Genomic DNA, 23,227 nt, shown 5'->3' on the forward strand with positions numbered 1-23,227 from the left:
TAAAAATGATTACTTAATGTGTGACTACAAATACCTGCTACCAAAATTTTAATCATAAGTACCTAGTACACTGAGCAATGTAAGACTGCACTCTTTCCCCCCAATATTTCATCTACAGCAGGGGTGGCCAACCCGCGGCTCTCGAGCCGCATGCGGCTCTTCTCTTCCCTGTGTGCGGCTCCCTCCCTCCTTGCCTCCTGCGTCTGGTTACTCTGGTAGCACAGCGTGACGGGCTGCGGCCGTGATGATGCTGCAAAGGCACGCTAGGCGGCAGCGTCCTTCCGGGTCTGCGTTCCATCTGTGTTTAGCCCCCAAAGCCGGACTAGTGGGTTCTGCCACAACTCCACTGTCCTGCACAATCCTGCCTGACCAGGAGGTGACCGGTAAATGACGCATCAGAGTGGGCGCGTCCATTAGAGATCTGAGACGCTCGGCTGTTAATATGACATCTGCCGGCTGAGTATGGTGAGTGCGCACCTGACTATATTGCTTGACAGGCGGGATTGGGCTGGACAGTGGAGTCGTGGCAGAACCCACTAGTGCGGCTTTGGGGTCATAACATAGATACATACATTATATTGATTAAACTCTGATCGATGAGGCGTCACAGAAACATTGCAGGGTTTGATTTACAACTGATAACACAAGCCAACCACATGTCCTGACAATCCCACAGAGGCGGAACGTCACAGGACACTGTCCCCTACAATGCAGCAACGGTCCTGTCACGTGTAGTTCCACTAATATTGTAATGATTGAACTATTACCTCAACAGGCAAATAACCAGAGACCGACGTCCCTTATAGGCAGTAGTAGACTCCTGACAAGGGGCCTGATTCAGGGCAGAGTGCTAATTAGAGAATTCACAAATTTAATGATTACCGAACTACCGCACCATTCGCATTGCGCATTTGAGAGGGTGAACAGTGACAAAAAATCTGTGTGGATCGTAAAAACAATGTGACCGGACTTTTACCGACAGGAAGCCGGCGTTTGGAGGTGGAAACCAGCCGTTTTCTGGGTGTGCCCGAAAAAAAATACATGCGTTCTCAGGAGTTTTCGGGGAGGGTCTGTGACGGCAGCGATGATCACTTTCACCCTGTTTCAGTCGCAGATCAGAGTAACTCACAATAGCACAGGCGGCAAAAACTGTTCTGTGGTCCGGGAATTGTATGTGGATTAAGGAGTGGGTAGCGATTCATAAACAATTCTCCAGCAATGTTACATGGAACTGAAATCTAAATTGCAGTGTAAAAATAATGCAGCCAGTATTTACCCTGCACAGAAACAAAAGGGAGGGAGAGGGTCATGTTGGGAGGGATGTGAGTGCCTTGTCCTTGAATTCGTATCCCAGCAATGGATTAATGGTTACTGTGAGTGCACTGGAAATGGACACATATATATTATATATACACACACATACGTCCTTATATATACCTCCTGAAAGCAGCATTTTGTGGTAACATCCTTTATTCAAGCCCGCCGAGTGCCGTACTAGACATTAAAATGGGGCGTGGCCTTCTGGGAGCTAGGCCATGCCCCTTTTTGAATGGTCGCGGCTCTTTGTCTTAACAGGACAAATTTTTTGGCTCTTTGTCTCGGATGGGTTGGCCACCCCTGATCTACAGTATGTAAAAAAGGCAAAACACATTCAGTAACCTGCACGAAGGATCGTTATATATTCCTGAGTGATGAAACAACTGATCCTACTGTAGCTATTACACTGTATGCATCTTCACTTGCAAAATTGAAGAAAAAAATGTTTAAATTTAAATTTCTTAGGTGCTAGAAAGGGTCCATCGCATGAATATATCGGTTTGGTATCACTATTTAGTTAAACTAATCAACTGCATATTGGGGTAAAGACTTGGGTTTCGTATTACATGAAAGTAACTATAGAATGAATACATAAACAATCTTTAGGCATTATTTATAAAAGGACAGATATTCTTCTTTATTCTTTCCGTAGATGTTAAAATTTGCAAGAGAGAGTCTTATAGAGCATACACACAGTGAGATAATAGAAGGAACACACAGTGAGATATGCACTATTTTTCTATTCGATTTTGCTTATAGAAGCAAAATCGAATAGGCATCAAATGGTTTTTCTACATTCATGCAGATTCGATTCCAATGTAGTGTAAATCAAATAGAAAAATAGTCTTGGCAGGCAAGACTATATAGTACAGATCTGTACTACATAGTCAAATCGAATGCATTTTGTGTACCATTCGATTCAATCCCAATTAAATCGGGACCGAATCACAAGCAAAATCACTCCCTGTTTACCCACAAGAAGAGGCTAAAAGCTCTCGGGAGTCAGGGGATGGGGACATTGGCCAAGTTGATCCCCCAACTGTTTTGAATTTGGGACTATTAAACTTGTTGAAGAATCCAAGATCCCGACACTTTTTGCAATCAGTGATTTTTAACATGTTTAATTTCTTGGATTTCCTAATGAATCATATATGATCGCTGGCGGTGCCGATCATGTCTGCCGGTTCTGGTGGATTGGAGAATGGCATCCTCTGATTTATGGCGGGACGTAACTTCTTTCACTACATCTTCAGTATCCTTGGATGGATGCAAAGAACAAGACTGTCATCTTCATTTACTACATACTTTGTCCATGGTAGTTATCCCAGGATACGGTCGTATTATCAACCACACTTAGGTCGACACCGTTGGGTCGACATGGATGAAGGTCGAAGGTGTCTAGGTCAACAAATGCGTTCGCTTGACAAATGCGTTAGGCCGACAGGTCGCGAGGTCGATAAGAGTTTTTTTCAGTTTTTTTGAGCCGACATGTACCGACAGGTGGTATTTCATGCCCTTCCATCCACTAGGGCGTAGTGGGAGAATAAAATAGTGTGCCAGCGCAGAGAGGCACTGTGCCTAAAGCATGGCAAGCGATGCGAGGGGCTGCGGTTGACTTCCAACTGTGTCCATGTCGACTGTCGACATTGGGGTAAAAAAACAGTGAAAAACCCATGTCGACCTAACTCATTTGTTGACTTAAACCCTTGTCGACCTTGTCCCAGGTCGACCTGGACACCTGTCGACCTTCATCCATGTCGACCTAGAACCCTGTCGGCCAAACGGTGTCGACCTAATGACTGTCTACCTAAGTGTGGTCGATAAAACGATCCACACCCGTTATGCCTCAGTTCCTTTATCTCTATCTGCATACATAATTAATATATCCTCATAGTTTAAGTTCAATTGTATATTCTGTGCATACTTCAGTGATCCTATAGCTTCATTCAAGCAACCATACAAAAGGTTGTTAGCTTTCATAAATAGATGAAAATACCAGAATTGCATTATATGGAATATGAATGCAAGCAATTCTCTCATTCTATGTACTTAATTCAGATTAATAATACCACCACTGAGTGAATTAGAAGCACTTTGAGTTTACACCTTGAGTGCAGGTATGGTCCAGGGTTACTATCAACCTAGTTATACCCCTTTCACACCAGAAAATGCAGGGACCCACCCGGGTTGGCCCCTTTCACAGCAGAAAAGTCCCTGCATTTTCTGGTGTGTGAAGGAGGCGGGCAGGCGGCTTGATGGCGGCAAGTACTCACCCAGGTTGCTGGTCCTTGGTGCAGGCCGGGAATCCACACAGGCGGCGGGCGCAGATGACGCAGCTCTCTGGCGGCAGTGAGGGCGCCGGAGAGCTGCGTCATCTTCACCCACCGCCTGTGTGGATCACCGGCCTGACAGCACACCAAGGACCGGCAACCCGGGTAAGGTCCCCTCTAGCCCTTTCACACCGGCCAGGTCCCCGAGTTCAACCCGGGAACAACCCTGCTCCAATTTTGCCAGGATTTTCCCAACCCAGGAAATTAGGCTGGTGTGAAAGGGGTATTACGCAGTTACTCTTGTGTCCTGTTGTCACTACAATAACCTCTAAAGTTAGATACTATAGAATAATTTCTAGCAAGGCCAACCCTGATTTTTGTTTTTAGACATTTCGGATGTATAGACAGTATCGTGATGATATTCTAGTGAAGGCTTTTGTGGAATTTCAAAAGAGACGATTGGTAAACCGCCGCCGTGGGAACCATACATCGGGGCCAAAGAAAAACCGCGCTTTACCTTTTGTGCCAATGTCTTTCCAACTGTCACAGACTTATTACAGGTGAGATAACTGATACCCAACTTTACCTTTTGGTGATTGGATTGAGTTTTATACAGAACAAGTTCACTTTTGTCTTCTTTGCTTCTATAGGCTTTTTACCTGGCGCTTTCCATCTACAGTCTGTACAGAATCATTTCAGTTTCTGGAAATGCTCAAGGCTTATGGAAAAGCCGATCAGCCCGATGTCTTCTCATTTGCTGACCAGACTAGTGAAGATACAGCAGACATGATGGTATTTCCTTTGGATGGACCTGGTGGCCATTGTGCAACAGCTCTCTCTCTCTTACTTATGGGATTTATATCTGTTAAAGTGAAAATCCCTGACCAGATTGTAGTGGTGGACAGCACTTTGGTTGACAATGAAGTCATGAAGAGGTAACTGATACCTATTTTTAAATGTTGTTTTCATATGGAGAAATCCATTATCGCAAATGGCTTGCTTACCAATATTGTATATACAAATTAGAAGGGGTTTATTTACTAAGATGGGGAGTTCTGTTGATGATGCAATGTTGCTATGGGCAACCAATCAGAATCTATTGATTTATATTTTAGAAGGTGCTAAAAAATAAGAGATTCTGATTGGTTGCTATGGGCAACATCTCATCTTAAATAGAACTCCCATCTCAGGTAATAAACCCTGAAGTGTCTGAAAGTTTACTGCAAAAATATTTTCTATAATTTCATGCTTAATATTGTGCTGTAAATTTTAGATCGAACAGTTGACATTTACACTTCATGCCTCAAAAAATATATTATACAAAAGTGGATGTTGGAATTTCATTCTTCTATTTTGTAGGTAGTTGTCAATAATGGAAAACTTATTTTATTTAATAGTTAATGTTATGTGTTCTACGTTATTTTCCTACATTTTTATATTTTCTTAATCTAGCATTTAGCCTAGTTTCATTGCACCTATAATTATAATATTTTTTAAAATTTTGCCTTAGCCTTGGAAAAGATGGACTAGATTATGAAGATTTTGATGACGAAGATGTGGATGAGAGCATTGGCCACAAACAAAAAATAGAAGTTAATCCTCGACAAGCATCTCATACAAACTATCTGCTAATGAGGGGATGCTGTGCTCCGGGAATAGTCAGCACAAGAAACCTGAACCCAAATGACAATGTCGTTGTGAACGCTTGCCACGTACGTGTAAAACTAAGGAATACACCGCTAAGTGGAAGGTTAAAGGATTCAGGTAACTTTATTGGCCTTGCCATATATTTAAAGATATCTAGGGCAATATGTGTTAGCCTGCGAGGTGCGAGTTGTTTAGGAATTCTGACAATTGTGCCCGTATTTTTAACGTGTCAATCATTTACAGGGCAAATTCATTCCTGGTTTTGCCTTGTAAATGATTGCCACATTAAAAGTATGGCAGACTTGATGGAATTCCTGCACCTTGCACGCTATTATTGTACATATTTTATAATATATAGAAGGTGTATTAAGCCTCACCACACCCTGTCCCCTTCTGTAAAAGCATTTTTACATTACCCTTCTCTATTCTTCTTCTTCCATCACTGTTGATTGAAAAGTGAACAGATAGCGAATATCAATAAACTATGTGTAATTGTGAGTGAAATATAATATATCATAATGTATTCTAAAATCATTTATTTTTAAATTAAAATTTTATTTATGTAGCACTTTTCTCCTAAAATGATTTAAAGTGCTTTACATTTGCCTTTACAACACTAAGTAAAAAACAAACTTAACAGTGATTATTAGTGACATGCATGGGAGAACAGGAAAGTATATTTTTTGAAGGATTCTAAAGCTTGTCGGTATTGGAGATGGCAGCGGGAAGGACCCCGAAGGGGATAGCGGTCTTGGCGCCTCCTTGGTCCCACGTAGAGTAGGCCTAAGAACATTTGGGCTGGAATCCGGGGTAAATATCACTCCGATCTCTTCACTCTTTAACATGTTCATCCAATGAGTGTAGGGTTATCTCCTGTAGAAGGGGAGAAAAGGAGGATGGAGGAAGAATCGATATAAAGGAGACAGAGGGAGGCGGCCATCACAGTCCCAATGCGGAAATATTACTTTTTATATTATTATATTTGTGCTGTACTATATTATATTTCTCTTCAAATATAAAATAAAATATGTTTGTATTTTTCCCCCCTTTTTTTTTCTTTTGGTAGGTTTCATGCTAGAAATAAAGAGTACACCATGCAAGACATAAACAGAGCATGATCTTTACTTTTAAAATGTAGCAGTGACTTATATGATGATATTTAGGGTCTAAGCTGATTCACCTGTGTTCTAGTTGAATACTGTATATAGGGGACCTCTACCAATATGCTTAGAGTAGAATGAAGAAAATGTATGTACAGTGTCTCTGTCTGATTTGTTTGTCTATCAAGAATTCAACACAAAAGTTGACTTTACACATTGCTGCTTTTTATATAGCATATATTTTAAAATTCTAGGGTCATTCAGTGATTTTATTGAAGCCATGCCTACTCTTCCTCCTCATTTCACGGAACTTCTACATATCAAAGACCAGAGCATGAATACATTTCTAAATCAATGCTTAAAATGCCATGGATACAGTTCAGAAGATGTCTCTTGTGTATTGGAAATCCAGTCTGCTGTTGAAGCCAGTTCCTTCTTTGGCGTGAAAATGTCAGACCTGGGAAAAAGGTTTCTCCAATATGAATATATACAAGAAGGAAGGACAAGGTCTCTGCAGCAATATATACAGGTGCGCCATTTCAAAAAACTATTTGTTTAAAGAAGGTATCAGGGGAATATATGGGATCATTTAACTATAAACAAGTTGTTTATTGCCGTTCAAGCAATTACATAAAGATACAATACATTTATAAGTAAAGGCAATAACTTTTTCTTCTGCTAAATAAGAACACAGATCATCTGAAGTGAAATGGCAGACCTTTACTAAATTGTGATGGGATCTAGTCATCCTTTTCCAACTTCATCCTTCTTTTAACAGTTGTTTAGCTCTCCATATTGTCCGCTACTCATATTTTCCTTTCTTTTCCTAGAATCTTCCTTGCTTCATCCAGGGTAAAAAATATTAACAAGCTGAATTCAAATTCTCTCTTACCTTAAACTTGGTGGTACATTGGGGCAGATGTATTAAGCTTTAACAAGCGATAAATGCAAGGGTGATAAAGAGAGATAAACGTCCAGCCAATCACCTGCTAACTGCCATGTTACAGGCTGTTTTTGAAAAAAGTCAGTAAGGAGCTGATTGGCTGGACGTTTATCTCTCTTTATCACCCTTGCATTTATCTCTTGTTAAGGCTTAATACATCTGCCCCATAGTCTCTGGTGGGTTCAGTGTAGAACAGCGGTGGTAGATGTGCTTGCTGTCAATGTTGGCTCTTCCAGCTGCTGCCGCTATCCCCCCGCCATGAAGATTTGCCACTGAACATGTGTCAGCTCTTTTTTTTTTTTATGGCCTTCAGTAACAATAACAAGCTTCCCTTGCATCTATACCACTCTGTCGATCCCTATGTTGCTCCTTGGGAGTCTCCGTTTTTGTTTCCTCTGTTGCCTCGTCTTCTTCAGCGAATAAAGCGGGAGCCACTCAGGATATTCTTAATAGCTCCTAACTGGCCCCACTGGGTACTGCAGTCTCCGCCGTCTTCTGTTGTGCAAACCATATCCCCTTGTTCTGATGGAAGATCGGTTACAGTAGGGACCTATAGTCTTTCCAGACTTAAAGCATCTTCATTTGATGGTGTTGTTGTTGAGCGGGCTCTCCTGATGAAGAAAAGTCTTCTATCTGTCATTGTCCCTACAATGCTCACCACCCGTGAGGAGGTTATCTCCCCTCATTATCATCTTATTTGGAAAAATTACTTTTCCTGGTGTGAAGGTAGATGTTTTTCCCTTCTGACCTCCAAGACATCTCGGCTCTTTTTTGTTTTCCTGCAGGCAAGTTTAACTGCTGGTTTGCATCTTGGCTCATTAAGGTCCAAGTTTCTGACTTTTCTATTTAATTTTCTAGGAGGTTTGCGCAGTTGACAAACTTGTAAACCTTCTTTTAGGGGGTAAGTCGGTGGCAACTACAGTTCCCTCCTCCCACTGCTTCGTGGGATTTGGATTTGGTTCTTTCCTTCTTGCAATTGTCTCTTTTTGAACCCCTGGAGTCTGTGGAGTTTAAATATTTATCTTGGATGGTCGTCCTGCTTCTAGCTTTGACTTCTGCTATGAGAGTTTCTGACTTAGGAGCTCTGTCTTGCCATCCTCCATATTTAATATTCCATCCTGATAGAGCAGAACTGTGTCATAGGAGGTGTTTTCTTTCAAAAGTCATACCAGCTTCCACTTAAATCAGCCTATTGTAGTTCCTGTCTTCTCAGATGATTCTCCTTTTTCAAGGTCTCAAAAAAAATGTACACCAGTGCCACGTTTAATGTAGACAGAAATAATCCTATGTGGAAGTCAGATTCACTGTTTGTCCTGTATGATGATGCTTGACCAGGCTGGCCTGCTTCCGTGCAGATGCTGGCGCGTTTGATTCATCTTTAGATTAGACAAGCTTACCTGGCCCCATCCAAAGTGCCTCCGGTGGTGAATGCCCACTCCACTTGCTCATTGGGACCCTCTTGGGCAGCTGCTCGTGGGGTCTCCATGAACCAACTGCAGAGCGGCTACTTGGTCAAGCGCCTACCGTTTTTCGTTTTTAAAGTTTTGATACATCTGCAGCTTTTGCGTTGCAATTTGGCTTTATAGTTCTGCAGGATTCTCGGCACTCCCCCACCCTGGTTGGGAGGTCTGGTACTTCCCCATTGTAAGTATCACTCCATTGTCCCCTGCTGGATGGAGGAGAAAACAGGATTCTGGTACTTACCAGTAAATACTTTTATAATTTTCTCTTACTGTTCCTACATTCAATCAGGTTCAGTTAAACCAGAAATAGCTCCAGTTTTTCTTTCTTCAGTGACTTCCCATGAGCAAAATCATCAGCTCTACTAGACCTAGTTCGAGCTCTGCAATTTTACTTGGACAAGACTTTCTCTGTCCGTTGAACAGATTCTCTGCTTATTTGCAACACATACATAGTGTGAGGCAATTAACACCATACTGTACATCTGAGTATGAACAGTGGCAACCTCCAGCGCAGAACAACACAAAGCTTTTGGTGAAACAAGTTTGTCATGCAGCTCTCTGCTCCTTTGTCCACATATTTTTAGTATTGTCCAGTTCTTGCCTTCAGCACCACACTTTGGAAATACAGTTTTCCTCTACCTCCCCATGGCAGCATACATCTGGGTTACGCCCTCTTGGGTAGATATCTGGAAAGGAACACAAAAAACAGACACTGCCCCTATATAAGGACCTCCTCCCTTGGGCTCTGTGTCTTTTTTTCCTTTCCGGGTAGATGTGCGTGGCTTACCCTGTGAAGTGGCTGTGAGCTGGCTCCCCTGCCGAGTGCAGTAAGGGGTAATGGCGTTTGGGACCCCCGCTGTCGAGGGCAGTTGGGACGTCCATCTGCTGGAGTACCCCGCCGCCAGGAGCGGTTGCGGGTAACGACGCCGGCATCAGCAGCAGGCATGGATACAGAGGGAGAGACGCACTTCCATGACGCGGCGCGTGATGACGCAGGGCGTCACGCGTGGTACATAGGAGACGCCTGAGAGCGTCTGAGGTCATCGGAAGGCGTCTCAGCGTGTCTGGATGCCGGTGATCGCGTACAGGACTGTGTCCATACGGAGGTGCAGACAGCGGAAAGCGTGTGCCTGATACCAGCAGACTGGGGTAAGGTCCCGACAGGCAGCAGCGCTGCTGGGACTTGGTTGTTGGTTTTGTACTTACCTATAACGGAGGTCTCATGTTGTTACAGTGAGTCTGTGATAAAAATAGTAATGGAGGATGAGAAAAAACAGCCGAGTAAGCCAGGGTAAGCCACATTGAAGTAGCGCTGGTTTTTTGCCTAAGGGGAAAACTTTTTATGCATATACCTAAAATAGGGTTTTTTTCTGCTAGGTCTGAAACTGGCAAAGAAAAAGGAGAAGTTAAGGCTAAGCACAAGAGGAAGTGCTCATCCTGTGATAAAGCATTACCTGATAAATGCTCAGGTCCTGAATGCAGCAAATGCAGGAGCTCGGTGCAAATGGGATCTATACAGATAACTGATTTGGTAAAATTGCTTAAAACTGAGCTAGCAGACACCTTTATGTCTAAAGAGGAGTTCGTCAAGTCCTCAGGGAAGAGGCCTAGGGCAGTGCGTTCTGACTCTGAAGGGTCAGAGCCAGGCCCCTCTGGGAAGCCAGAGGAAGAGATGGAGGAAGGCGAAGTATTCCAGGAAAAAGATGGGGTGGAGTTTAACCCGGACTTACTGGAGAACCTGCTTTGCTTAGTACATAAGTCACTCAATATAGAGGACCCTCAGGAGGAGGGTAAGCTTCAGGACCTTTTGTTTAAGGACAAAAAGAGGAAAAATAAAGCTTTTCCATTATCTAAGACACTACAAGAGGTAGTGGAAGAGGAATGGGGGCACCCCGATAAAAAAGGTGGCAGTACCCTTAAGAGTATCTAAGATGTACCCATTTGACCATGAGCAGGTTAAAAAGTGGGATGAGGCACCCAAGGTGGATGCGGCTATAGCACGCATCTCAAGGAAAACTACGCTCTCTTTAGAGGATGCGAACATATTTAAGGACTCAATGGAAAGAAAAATTGAGATGAGTCTAAGGAAGCAGCATACTACAATAGGGGCTTCTATGAAGGCTTCATCAGCAGCAGCAGTGACTACCAGAGTCCTAAGATCATGGTGCCAGGACCTGGAGTCCGACATGCTGGATGGCATTAAGAGGTCAGAACTTTTGAAGGTGGTACAAAACATACAGGTTGCTGTAGAGTTTTTGTGTGATGCTTCCCTTGATATGGTGCGGTTGGCGGCCAGATCTAATGCTACAACTGCGGTTATAAGAAGGGCCTTGTGGCTGAAGCCTTGGGCGGCGGACAGTCAGTCCAAAAACAAGCTGATATCTTTGCCCTTCCAAGGGAGTTACTTGTTTGGGCAGCAATTAGACGAGATTATTACTAAAGTATCAGGTGGTAAGTCGGTATGGCTACCGCAAGATAAGGCCGCAAGAAGGGGGTCATTCAATAAATCATCCCGGTACCAGTCCACGGACTTCAGAGAAGCAAAAACATATAGGCCAGGCAGAGGTTTTCGCAGGCCTTGGCTGGGTAACAGGTATAATTTTCGTGGCCAAAGAGGCAGAGATGGCAGGTTTGCCTTCAGGCAAAACCAGCAATGACGCCAGAGAGAAAGTAGGCGGCAGACTGATGCAATACCAAGAAGCTTGGCATCAGTCAGTACAAGACAAATGGGTACTGGAAGTAGTCTCGTCAGGCTACAAAATAGAATTTGTCACAGTACCAGGAAGCTGGATGGAAGTATCGCCTATCCCCAGCAATTCGGAAGAAAGGGCGGCCTTGTTCAGCAGCCTACAGACCATGATAGAACAAGGAGTGGTCATAAGAATTCCCAAACAAGACGAAGATCTGGGATGGTTTTCAAGATTCTTTGTCGTAAAAAAACCATCAGGGGGGTTCAGAACTATATTAGACCTAAGAAGGCTGAATACCTATGTCCATGTGAAACGATTCAGAATGGAATCAATAAGATCCATCATACCGGACATAGAAAGAGGGATGTTTCTAACAACAATCGATTTAAAGGATGCATACTTACACGTCCCGATATTTCTGGGACACCAAAAGTTCCTCAGGTTTCACCTAAAACAAATAACATACCAGTTCACATCGCTGCCGTTCGGCCTGTCTACGTCCCCGAGAACTTTTACAAAAATTCTGGTGGTTCTGGTAGCCAACCTAAGGGTGTGAGGCATTGCAATCTGGCCGTACTTGGACGACCTCTTGATTGCGGCAGATACCAAAGAAATGGCGGAAGCACATACGAGGATAGTGCTGGACTACTTGAGACAACACGGATGGTTAATCAACATCCAAAAAAGTCAGCTAATACCGACACAAGAGGTGAAGTACCTAGGGGTCATTCTGGATACAAAAGAAATGACTATAAAATTAACAGAAGACAGGCGCCTAAAACTTCTACAGGAGGTAAAAGGAATGTTAAGGAAAAAGGTGGTGTACTCAGAAGACTGCATGAGGGTACTCGGCATCCTGTCGGCTGCGTTAGATACGACCAGTTGGGCCAGATTCCACATCAGGACGCTGCAGAACTGCTTCTTGAGACAGTGGAACGGGGATGCGAAGGACCGAAGACAGAGGATATGTCTGTCAAAAGGAGCAATAGAAGATCTGCTCTGGTGGTCAAAAGCACACAGGCTGACCAAGGGGAAGTCATTCGCGACCGGTCCACAAGTAGTGGTGACAACAGACGCCAGCGAGACAGGATGGGGCGCGGTGTGCGAAGAGCAGTCGACACAAGGAGAATGGGACCAGGCTATGGGCCGGCAACATTCAAACGTAAGAGAGATGCGGGTGGTGCTCTTGGCATGTCAAGAATTTCAGGAGCTAGTAAGAGGCAAAGATCTGATAATAAGATCAGACAACCAGTCAGTGGTCAGGTACCTGAACAAACAAGGGGGTACAAGGAGCCGGAAACTGATGGCGGAAGTCACGCTTATCCTGAAATGGGCAGAACGTCATGTCAGGAACATCTCCGCAGTGTTCGTGGCAGGGAGAGGAAATGTCAGGGCGGACGCTCTGAGCAGGTACAGGCTAGTCCCAGGAGAGTGGGAGTTGTCAGCAGCGGTGTTTACACAACTGACGCAAGAATGGGGGGTACCGGAAGTGGACCTGATGGCGACGGCAAGCAATGCAAAGGTGCCAAGGTTCATCTCCAGACACTGGGAGCCGACAGCATGGCAGACGGACGCACTCACGGCGAAGTGGAGAGCGGAGCTGGTGTATGCGTTTCCCCCGTTTACAATCATCCACAGATTCCTGAACAAAGTACAGAGAGAGACTGCCACGGTAATAGCAATCCTGCCCTACTGGCCAAGAAGACCTTGGTTTGCCAAACTAGTAAGGATGGCGATAGTGGGGCCATGGTTCCTACCCGACCACGAGGATCTCATCGGGCAGGGCAGGTTCCATCAACGACAGCCAGCAAGCTGGAGCCTGGCGGCCTGGTTACTGAAACCCGGACACTAAGAGGGAAAGGTTTTTCCCAGAAGGTAGTCGACACACTACTGAAAGCAAGGAAGAGGTCGACATCCGTGACTTATTATAGAATATGGGGCAAGTATGTATTCTTCTGTAAAGAAAACAACAAAAACCCTAGATTAATACCTAATACCTACCATTCTAGACTTCCTGCAAGCAGGATTAGAGAAAAAGCTGGCGGCAAATTCTTTAAAAGTACAGATTTCGGCCATTGGGGCGATGTTGGATACCAAAATTGCGGACAATAAATACATCCAGAGGTTCGTTCAGGCGATCAAGAAGATCAGGCCAACCTTCCACAGCCCCATGGCCCCGTGGGATCTTAATTTGGTACTTAACGTACTGACGGAGGCTCCATTCGAGCCTATAGAGGAGATATCGCTTAAGTATCTAAAGTGGTTTTTCTTGTAGCCATTACGTCAGCAAGGAGAGTGTCTGAGCTCCAGGCCCTGTGGGTGCAAGAACCATTTTTAAATTTCTTCGAAGACAGGGCAGTGCTGAGGACGAATCCTACCTTCTTACCTAAAGTAGTTTCCAGCTTCCATCTCAACCAAGAAATAATCCTTCCTTCATTCTGTGCGAATCCGAAGAATGCTAAAGAAGAAAGGCTACACAATCTAGATGTGACGAGGGCCTTAAAAGCTTACATAAGAAGGGTACAGGCTTTCAGGAAATCAAAAAGACTGTTCGTGCTGATGGAAGGCAGGAATAAAGGGCTGGGAGCTACCAAAACTACCATTTCAAGATGGATTAAAACATGCATCAGTGAAGCATACAAAATTAGGAAAGTGGAAATCCCGGTGGGGCTTAAGGCCCATTCGACCAGGTCCTTGGCGGCGTCCTGGGCCGAAAGGGAGTCCACGTCAATAGAAGAAGTATGCAGAGCAGCGTGCTGGTCATCTGCACACACATTTACCAAGCACTACAGGGTAGACGTCACAGCATCCCAAGATGCTAGCATGGGGCGCAAAATATTGAGCGCAGTCGTATGATAGTAATACGTACAGTCTACAGACAGAAGTGGTGAAGTAACCGTATCCTTTCGTTCTTATTAATTATGTATTGTCCCACCCAGTGAAGTAAAACTGCTTGGGTATACCCAGATGTATGCTGCCATGGGGAGGTAGAGGAAAGTACAGATTAGTACCTGTTAATAGGCTTTCCTCTACTCCACCATGGCAGCCGTTTTCCCGTCCCATTTAAGTATTTGAGTATTATGTTTATAAGGAGCTGTTTAATAAGACACAGAGCCCAAGGGAGGAGGTCCTTATATAGGGGCAGTGTCTGTTTTTTGTGTTCCTTTCCAGATATCTACCCAAGAGGGCGTAACCCAGATGTATGCTGCCATGGTGGAGTAGAGGAAAGCCTATTAACAGGTACTAATCTGTACTTTCTGCCCATTCAACCCTACCATTCCCTTGGGGGTGGCTGAAAGAAAATGGTATTTTTGGTCACTCACCATTGAATTTTTTTCTCTGAAGCGGGCTGGGGAACTCTGCGTTCCCTTTTGTATACGCTGTTGTGCGAGGTCTGGTTCTTCACAGTCTTTTCCCTACTGGTTTAGTTAATTATTATAACCGTTTCTTTCAGTTCCTGCTACTCTAATGGTGTGTACACACAGTACAAGCCTGCATGAGATTTTGACTATATAGTCAAAATCGCATTGGGATCGTATGCAGATCGCACAGGTTTTTTACCTTGAGATCCCAATGTGCGCTCCCAGGACAGCACAAATCGAAACCCAGATAGACGGGGCAGCAATGACTATATAGTGGAAATCTAATTCAGACAGCATGAATTGTATGTAAATAGCACGAGTTGGCAAAGATTGCATAGCACTCCTCAGTTCCTCAGCCAGCTTCAGAGAAAGGAGTCAAAGGTAAGTGACCAAAATACATTTTTATTAAGTTTTTCATAGTGTGAGCATAGATTGACCACATACTAAATCACAAACCTAGTCAGTAATGCTGCATATAAAAATGATGACCGCAATATTTTTCCATTATCAAGACCCAGTCTTTTCAAATCTCAGTTCTCAAGGCACACTAACAGTCCAGGTTTCCAGGATATCCATGCTTGAGCACAGATGGTACAATCAAATTAGAAGGAATTACTTAAGTCACCTGTGTTGAAGCATGGATATCCTGAAAACCTTGAATTTTTTTGTGTGCCTTGAGGACGGCGTTTGGGAACCAGTTTTAGAAATATATTCTGTTAAAATGCGAAATTAGATGATTAACATGGTGCATTCACATATGTGGTAGAGTGGGTGATTGCAATATTAATTTAAATGTCTTCTTTTAGGACCTTCTAACATATAGGCAAGTGCTACAAGTTGGAGGAATCTCTATCAGATTGGTTGCTACAAATCATGCCGATCCATGGGTTCTGCACTCATACTCTCTGCAAAAACAAGATAAAGCGCTTTTAACTAAAGACACTGATGGCTGTCAGTCTGGCCAGCCAGCCAATGAGAGCCATGTTGAAAGTGACATAAGCATTGATGAGCCACCAAATAAGAAAGCTCGATTAGAGCTTGGTGACTCTGACAGCTCAAGTCCTATGGAACAGGTTGTGGTTCCTGCATTGCCAAATATTACCGAAAGTGACCCTGTCACTCAGAAAATAGATTCAGGTGAGAAGATCAATTTATGATACAAACTACAATAAGCAGTACACTTTATAATACAAGTGCCATCACGCATTTATTTGTATATGTAAAGCCACACAGTCAAATGTCGTTCAGTACAGTGTAGAAAATATAGAAATGTGATTGTCCAAATTTACAATTGTGGTTGTCATTTGCCTAAATCTGTATTATTGTGGAATTTGTGCACAGAATTATTCATATATACAGTAGGGGACATTGTGACATTACTGTACTGTACATAAGAGGGTACTTGTTTCCTAGCACGGCGCCCAATATATTCATCTCATGGCATCTTATGCGATCGCATCCCATATAGCCGCATACAATGCATTCGATGCGATGGTATACGATTTTTTATTGTACAACCACCCTGATGGGTCCTTACAATGTTAAATGGCCCCCATAGTCAACGCCACCCCCACGATCAACGGCAACCCGAAGCGTTGCGAGTGGCGGCGGTACGCGTCCTCTGACCTTTTCATACCCCCACTATCCACATCAGTGTGGAGTTGATTTTAGATAGTGCGGCGAGCGCAGCGACCCCGAAGCGTGGCAAGCGGACACTGATTACTTTACATGTATTGCGCGTCCCCTCGCGGGGCACGCCGCGCTTCGGGCTCGGTGGATCGCTGCGCTCGCCACACTATCTAAAATCAACTCCATGCCGACGTGGATAGTGGGGGTATCAAAAGGTCGGAGGACGCGTACCGCTGCGCTCGCCACGCTTCAGGTTGGCGTTGATCCTGGGGGTGGCGTTGACTATGGGGGGCAATTTCACATTGTAAGGACCCATCAGGGTGCTTGTGCAATCAAAAATTGTATATACGATCGCATCGTATGCCATTGCATGGAATGGAATTTTGTGAGTGGGCGCCACATTAGTCTTTTTGCAAATGAACAAGACTCAAGAAATCATTTGAGAGAAGTCTTGTGCTGCTGTATTATTATTATCATTTATTTATATGGCACCACAAGGGTTCTGCAGCGCCTCACAATACATAGATGAGAGAAAACAAGAAAATAATGAATTACAGTACAATGCAATTGAGGACAAGTACATGGTAAATAAAGGCCATTCCATCGGGACAGGACACTAGAAAGTTCCATCTAGAAAGTAAAACCTAAATAAAACTTACCTTGCTCAGTTGTCCTGGTTCCACTTGATAAATCGACAGTCTCTAGATAGACTGGCAATAGGTCAACATGCAATATGTCGACACGGTTAACATGTTGACATGAAAAAAGGTAGACACACGTGACAAGGTCGACAAGATGGGGTTTTTTTAACTGCTCGGTCTTACTTCTCCATCCATGGTGGCCTAGTTGAAGAAGATAATGGTGTGCCAAGTGTAGCAAGCTATGCGAGGGTACGTGGTATGTTAATTGGGGGTCATGTAAACATTGACACAAAAATGTAAAAAAAAAACAGATGTTAACCTTTTTCATGTAAACGGTTTTCATGTCCATCTTTTGACCTTGTCAACCTATTGCAGGTCAACCTTTTTGGGGTCAACCTTTTAACTGTCGATCTACTAATCCACACCCCAGTTATCCATTACTTCCTTAATTTCCACTTTGTATATTGTGTCTCTTTTCTTGGATGGGTCTAATATGAAAACCTGAAATCCATCTAGATTTATAGAGGGGATTAATTTCAGCATGATGGCCAAATACAGTAAATACTGTATACAGATAGACTAAATGCTAATTTATAACAGGGTTCCTATTAAGTATTGTAAATATACAACCTGATGAAATCACTGGGGCCATTTATTAAGAAGTATGAATCACTTTACCTGTTAGATGTCAGAACCAGTGGTTGGGGGCTGCATATGTTTCTGTCATTAAGCATTTTTACTGTTTTCAGCCTGTAAAATAACATTGTGATGGCACAAGGTAAAATTGAGCTCAGCCCAGACAATAACTCAGAGCATTACATAATAATTGTGCTTTCTCTTCTACAGGAGAAACTGCTGGAATGTTACCTGAAGAGTAAGTGATCTGTGACCAGTTGTAATGATGGAAATGTCCTTTACTTGTTAAGTATTAGGCATAGACTTATGCCAAGTACACACTAGAACTATGCGTACCCGGCCACTGTTGTGGGCGGACTGACTATGCATCAGCAAGTGCATACAGACTTTCCAATAATGCAGGGAGGCAATGGGGGATGCCATGCTGCATTCTGCAGTAGTGGTGAAAAAATGTGAGGTAACATTACATACAGCACCCAGCTCCTGTAACCGTGTAGGACAGTTATGGTTTTGCAGCCACATCTCCTGGACCTCTAGAGTGACGGATGTTGAGTCGGGACGATAAGCCATGCCCCTCCCACAGCGATAAGCCAAGCCGTTTTGCTCCACAAACTGCACCAGGTGTCACACATGTAAGGGACACAAATGTTTGTCAGCTTGGCATCACTAGCAATGTCTTCTTATTGACCGTGAGGCAGGGCCAAACAGAAGAGCTTGATAGTACCAGGAGAATACACGCATCTGCACTTAAGCTGGCCATACACACAGATATATCTGTACAATCTGTCTGGTGTGAACAAAAACCTGGAACTATATGGGAGAAAATTACAATCAAAAATTTTCTCCCAAATGCTTGAAAACAGACAATGCTTATTCAGACAAATTTGTTTAATCAATTTGATGCAACAAATTTATCCAAGCAATAATTGTTGTCTGTTTTCCAGCGTTTGGTAGCAAATTTTTGATTGTCATTTTCTCCCATATATTTCCAGGTCCTTGTTACCACCAGACAGATTGGACAGATAAATCTGTGTGTGTATGGCCAGCTTTAGTCACTGCAACGATGAGCATGGCTGCACCCAGTGGTGTAGCACGGTGCCCGGAGCAAGGGCATGTTTCTTGCGCCCCCCCATTTGTAGTAGGTGGAGCTCTCAAAAGGGGGCACTGTACGCATTGAAAGATAAAGAGAGATTAGAGGCTGAGAGATGGAGGGGAGTTAGAGAGAGGTTCGAGAGAAAAGGAGGTAAGAGGAAAAAGAGAGCAGGAGAGAGAGGATGGAGGGGAGAGAGGAGGGAGGGGAAAGAGATGGAGAGAGAGGGGGCAGGGCTGCCTCTGGCTTTCACAGATCACAGGCAACATCACCACTCTGCGCCCCCAAGAAGCTGGCACCTCTAAGGAGCCCTAGCTACATCACTGAGCTGAGCTCAGCCGGGCAGAGCAGGGGGCGGAGGGGGGGGGGGGGAGCGGGCTGCACGGCTCTGGCACCCTTTGATGTCATGGCGCCTAGAGCTTGTGCTCCGCCCTCCCTACGCCCCTGGCTGCACCTGTAATTGTTACTAAAAGATAATATGTATAATAATAATAAGTAACTTGGCTTTAGGGAAATAGGATTTTGGCACCTTCAGTTTGTACAGTGACCATCCTTTTGGACTCACGTGATTCAAGCTAGGTTTGTCACAAGGATTCCACCTTGCATTTTAATAGCTCTGTTTTGTTACATTGGGCTTCCGGTGATTATGTCCTGGATAGTCATACTATGCTATATGCTGCGAATGCTGGCTAAGGTCTGCCTGGCTAGACTTTGGATGGCTTCCACGGCACCTGACTTTAACGCCTGGACTTCCTTAGTTAATGTCAAAGTGCAGCATAATATTTATATATTATTCATAAAGCTGAATCTAAGTTTGATCGTATTTGGTTTTGGTGGCTTTCCTCACAATATGCTCCTCCCCAGCATTCTGAGTAAAGTACAGACAATTATCACCGAGGGATAATTATGGACCATTCTTTGTCTTCCACTTACTTTACTGTTACGGTCTGTACACCATACCCTGATATGGAAGCCCATGGTGGTTTTTTTTTTTTTATTTAATTTTTTTTGGGGGGGGGGGGGTTATTTTTTTATATGCAGTTTTATTTCGTTGCTACTGTTAAAAAATGAATACAAAACTACTTTAAAAAAAAAAAATTTTTAAAGCCATGAACTTCAACCCACAATGAATGGGAAAAAAATCTTTTTTTTTCCTTGAAGGGAATCTGATTGTTGCTTTCTTGGAAGACCGTGGAGGATTGTAAATGGTAGCTTAAATAAGCCTGTGTGCAAGGGGATGCTTGAGGCTGTATTGTACCAGGTAATGACCAAGCCGGGGATTACAGAGAAGGACTTACTACAACATTACAATGACGTATTGCAGCCTGTCATTATATTGGAGCTATTGCAGGTAAATTCTGTTTTTTGGAAAATACATTTTAAGCAGTAAATTGAATGTTGGAAAGATTGTTCTACATGAACACGTGAAGCTAATAGAACAGGGGTGGCCAACCCGCGGCTCGCGAGCCGCATGCGGCTCGCCTGTCACCGGGCTGCGGCTCCTGAGATCACTCCCCTGTCCCTGTAATGTGGCTGCTTACTGATACCACAAAGAGCGGGCAAGCGCGCCCCCTGCAGCGGGACGCGCTTGACCGGAAGTTTTTGTGTCCAGGTGTTATGCCGTCGGCACTGTCCAGTGCACCTCTCCCCTCTCTGGTGCACTTCCGCAATCTTCATTCCACAGCCCGGAGGCAGTGTGCCAGGGCTGTCAGGGATTGTGCGGCCAGCAATGCAGCATTGATTGCGGAGGCCGGAGGGGAGCACACAGTACAGGAGGGCAGCAGGGGAGAGGATGAGAATGGAGCGCAGGGGAGGAGGGGAATGGAGTTGCCGGTGGGAGTGGGTGGGTGTGCCCGAGAAGATCACGTCTGGCAATCACTGTACCCAAGGGTCCCAGCCAGGGAGAGATTTCTTCACTATGGCTCACTCAGAACAAGTGCCCACCTTCCACCCTGGTGATCATGTGGGACCTGCTGTGCGGAAGGATAAGAGCCCATCAATATCTGCCTGGGAACTCATATACAGTATGTATGTGTACTGTATACGCTGGTGATCTGAGTGTGTGTATATCATGTTCTATGTAAGTGTATTTTCATGCTTCCTAGGCTGATTTTCTATTCCAATCCACCCCCTGTATCCATCTATTCCCCCATATGATTCTCTGCCCGTCTATGCCCCCTCTGCTTCCTACTCACCATCTATGCACCCTCCCTCCCATTCGCCGCCTATTTGTCCCCCTTTCCTTCACCTGTCCTGTGTATGCCCCCATATAATTCTAGGTCTCTCTTACTCCTCACTCTCTTCCTCTCTCTCACTTTGCCCCTGACACCATCTCTTGCTAACACTCTCTCTCTCACTCTCGCTGACCCCCTCTTTCTCTCACTGAAACTTTGTTTCCCCCCTTTCTCTCACTAAATCCTGCTCACACCCCTGTATTTCTATCTTGATCCTCCATGCCGCCTCATATTGGGTTGCATAGATAGATAGCATATTTGGCAGGACGGCTCAAATGTAGGGAGCACCGGTCATTTAAAAATGGGGCGTGGCCTTGAGGGAGATAGGCCACCCCCATTTTTGCATAGTATCGGCTCTTTGTCTTACCATAAAAAATTTTTTGGCTCATTGCCTCTGATTGGTTGGCCACCCCTGTAATAGAAGATACAGGACTTCACTGTTATGTACTTGTGTGTAATGAGCTGTCCTTGGCTTGCTACTTGCAATTGACAGCTGAAATACTATAAAGTCAGGATTTATAACTTAGAGACAACCTGTAGTTATATTTGTAAAATGTTTTTACATCACTGGTACCATCAGCGTAATCCATTTTTATAGTTCTACAAAAATAACAGGTCTGGTTTGTAAAACTACGCAGTTTTCTAGATGCAGTTATCAGAAACCAGATGTCATGAAGCCAACAGACGGCATCCATCTTTAACCAATTGCAAATGATCTTTCCATATCTCTAATCACTGATGCTGGCCTGGTTATGTACAAGTCTCATGGGTAGATGTATGAAGCAGTGATAAGGAAGGAGAAGTGATAAAGTGTCTGGTACTTTATCACCGGCCAGTCAGATCCTGACTGTTAAGTTACAGGCTGGGACAGTTAAGAGCTGAGAGGCCGGTAATAAAGTACTAGGCACTTTATCACTTCTCCTCCCTTATCACTACTTCATACATCTACACCTCTGTTTCTTAAAGCCTTAAGGGGCCTACACACAGGGAGATTTGCTGGGCATTCTGAGTGATGCTAGATCGCTCATTACACAGCTGTGTGCTGAGCGATCTGTAAGGGCCAGTGTTCTCCGGTGAGAACTCTGGCACTGCCCGCTGATATTACTAGATGTATGTAGCATGCTGGATATTATTTGCCGGGCGATAGCGAAGCATGGGGCTGCACATAGCTATAGCTACGGCCCCTACACTCTGAGTGCCGTATGGGGCATTTTCTAAGCTAGCTAGATCACTTAAAATAATGGGGCGGTTCCAGGACATTTTCTGAGAATCTCATTAATCTTGCACTATTGAATAACAATAAATTTAATTATCTAGCACTCTTTCTCCAATAAGATACAATGCGCCTAACAGATAGAATGAACGTAATACAGAATTAATCTGATTGGCTGGGTCTGTAATGGACTAGAAGTCTCTGTTGAAACTTTGTATGATCATTTTATATTTTTCCCATCCAGGTACTTGAACAAATAGGATGTATTAAAAAGTACTACATTGAAAAGCCTGCAAAAGTCACTCTCTTCTCACAGTGTGGCATTCCACAAATGTTTAAAAATTCCAAACTTTCAGAAGACTTACCAGCATTCTATGAACCTACCATTGACTGCACTGTGAGACTTGGTGGGATTTTCCCTTCTGAAGTTAACTGGAATAAATGGGTTTTGTAAGTGTTTTGGTGGTTTAGCTGCAGTGTATGTCTTTAATTTATTTGTAACTTCTCTTTCAAGTTTTTAGCGTTAATGTTCAGTTACCATGAATTGTACGTTGACACACATATACATATATATACAATCATATCCCCTGTCCTGTAGCCAGGTTCTGGGGAAGGAAAACGGCACTCGCGGATTTTTGTAGATACATTTTTATAAGTTCAAGGTGACATCATGTACAGCATTACCGACGTTTCAAGGCTGGTGAGCCTTTTCCTCAGGATGCGCTGTAAAGTGCAAATAGTGCCTGTGCAGTGAAATGGGCACTATTTGCACTTTACAGCGCATCCTGAGGAAAAGGCTCACCAGCCTTGAAACGTCGGTAATGCTGTACATGTACAAAAAAAAGACTTAGAGATATATATATATATATATATATATATAATCATTAGTTGTTTACATAAATGTTTACCAATAAAGACTATATTTTGTCCCTTTAGCTGTAATATAAATGATGTAATGTTTAAATAAAAAACTTACAGAAGCTGAAGTATAT

The 23,227-nt window shown here is 43.8% G+C and overlaps 1 protein-coding gene across 1 annotated transcript in view; it reads left to right on the plus strand.

The window, feature by feature from the left end:
- The window catches only part of GTF3C1 (general transcription factor IIIC subunit 1), a 91,940-nt gene extending 68,985 nt beyond the window's left edge, over positions 1 to 22,955 (plus strand). Inside the window, exons 30-37 of the mRNA XM_083153412.1 lie at positions 3,975 to 4,147; positions 4,238 to 4,522; positions 5,098 to 5,351; positions 6,589 to 6,863; positions 15,599 to 15,929; positions 17,909 to 17,936; positions 19,950 to 20,139; positions 22,480 to 22,955. Of these exons, the coding sequence (XP_083009538.1) occupies positions 3,975 to 4,147; positions 4,238 to 4,522; positions 5,098 to 5,351; positions 6,589 to 6,863; positions 15,599 to 15,929; positions 17,909 to 17,936; positions 19,950 to 20,139; positions 22,480 to 22,689 (1,746 nt within the window). The 3' untranslated portion in view covers positions 22,690 to 22,955. The remainder of the gene's footprint in view (positions 1 to 3,974; positions 4,148 to 4,237; positions 4,523 to 5,097; positions 5,352 to 6,588; positions 6,864 to 15,598; positions 15,930 to 17,908; positions 17,937 to 19,949; positions 20,140 to 22,479) is intronic.
- The last annotated feature ends 272 nt before the right edge of the window (positions 22,956 to 23,227 follow it).

Source organism: Crinia signifera, chromosome 7 (genome assembly GCF_055691185.1).
Source record: "Crinia signifera chromosome 7, ASM5569118v1, whole genome shotgun sequence".
NCBI lineage: Eukaryota > Metazoa > Chordata > Amphibia > Anura > Myobatrachidae > Crinia > Crinia signifera.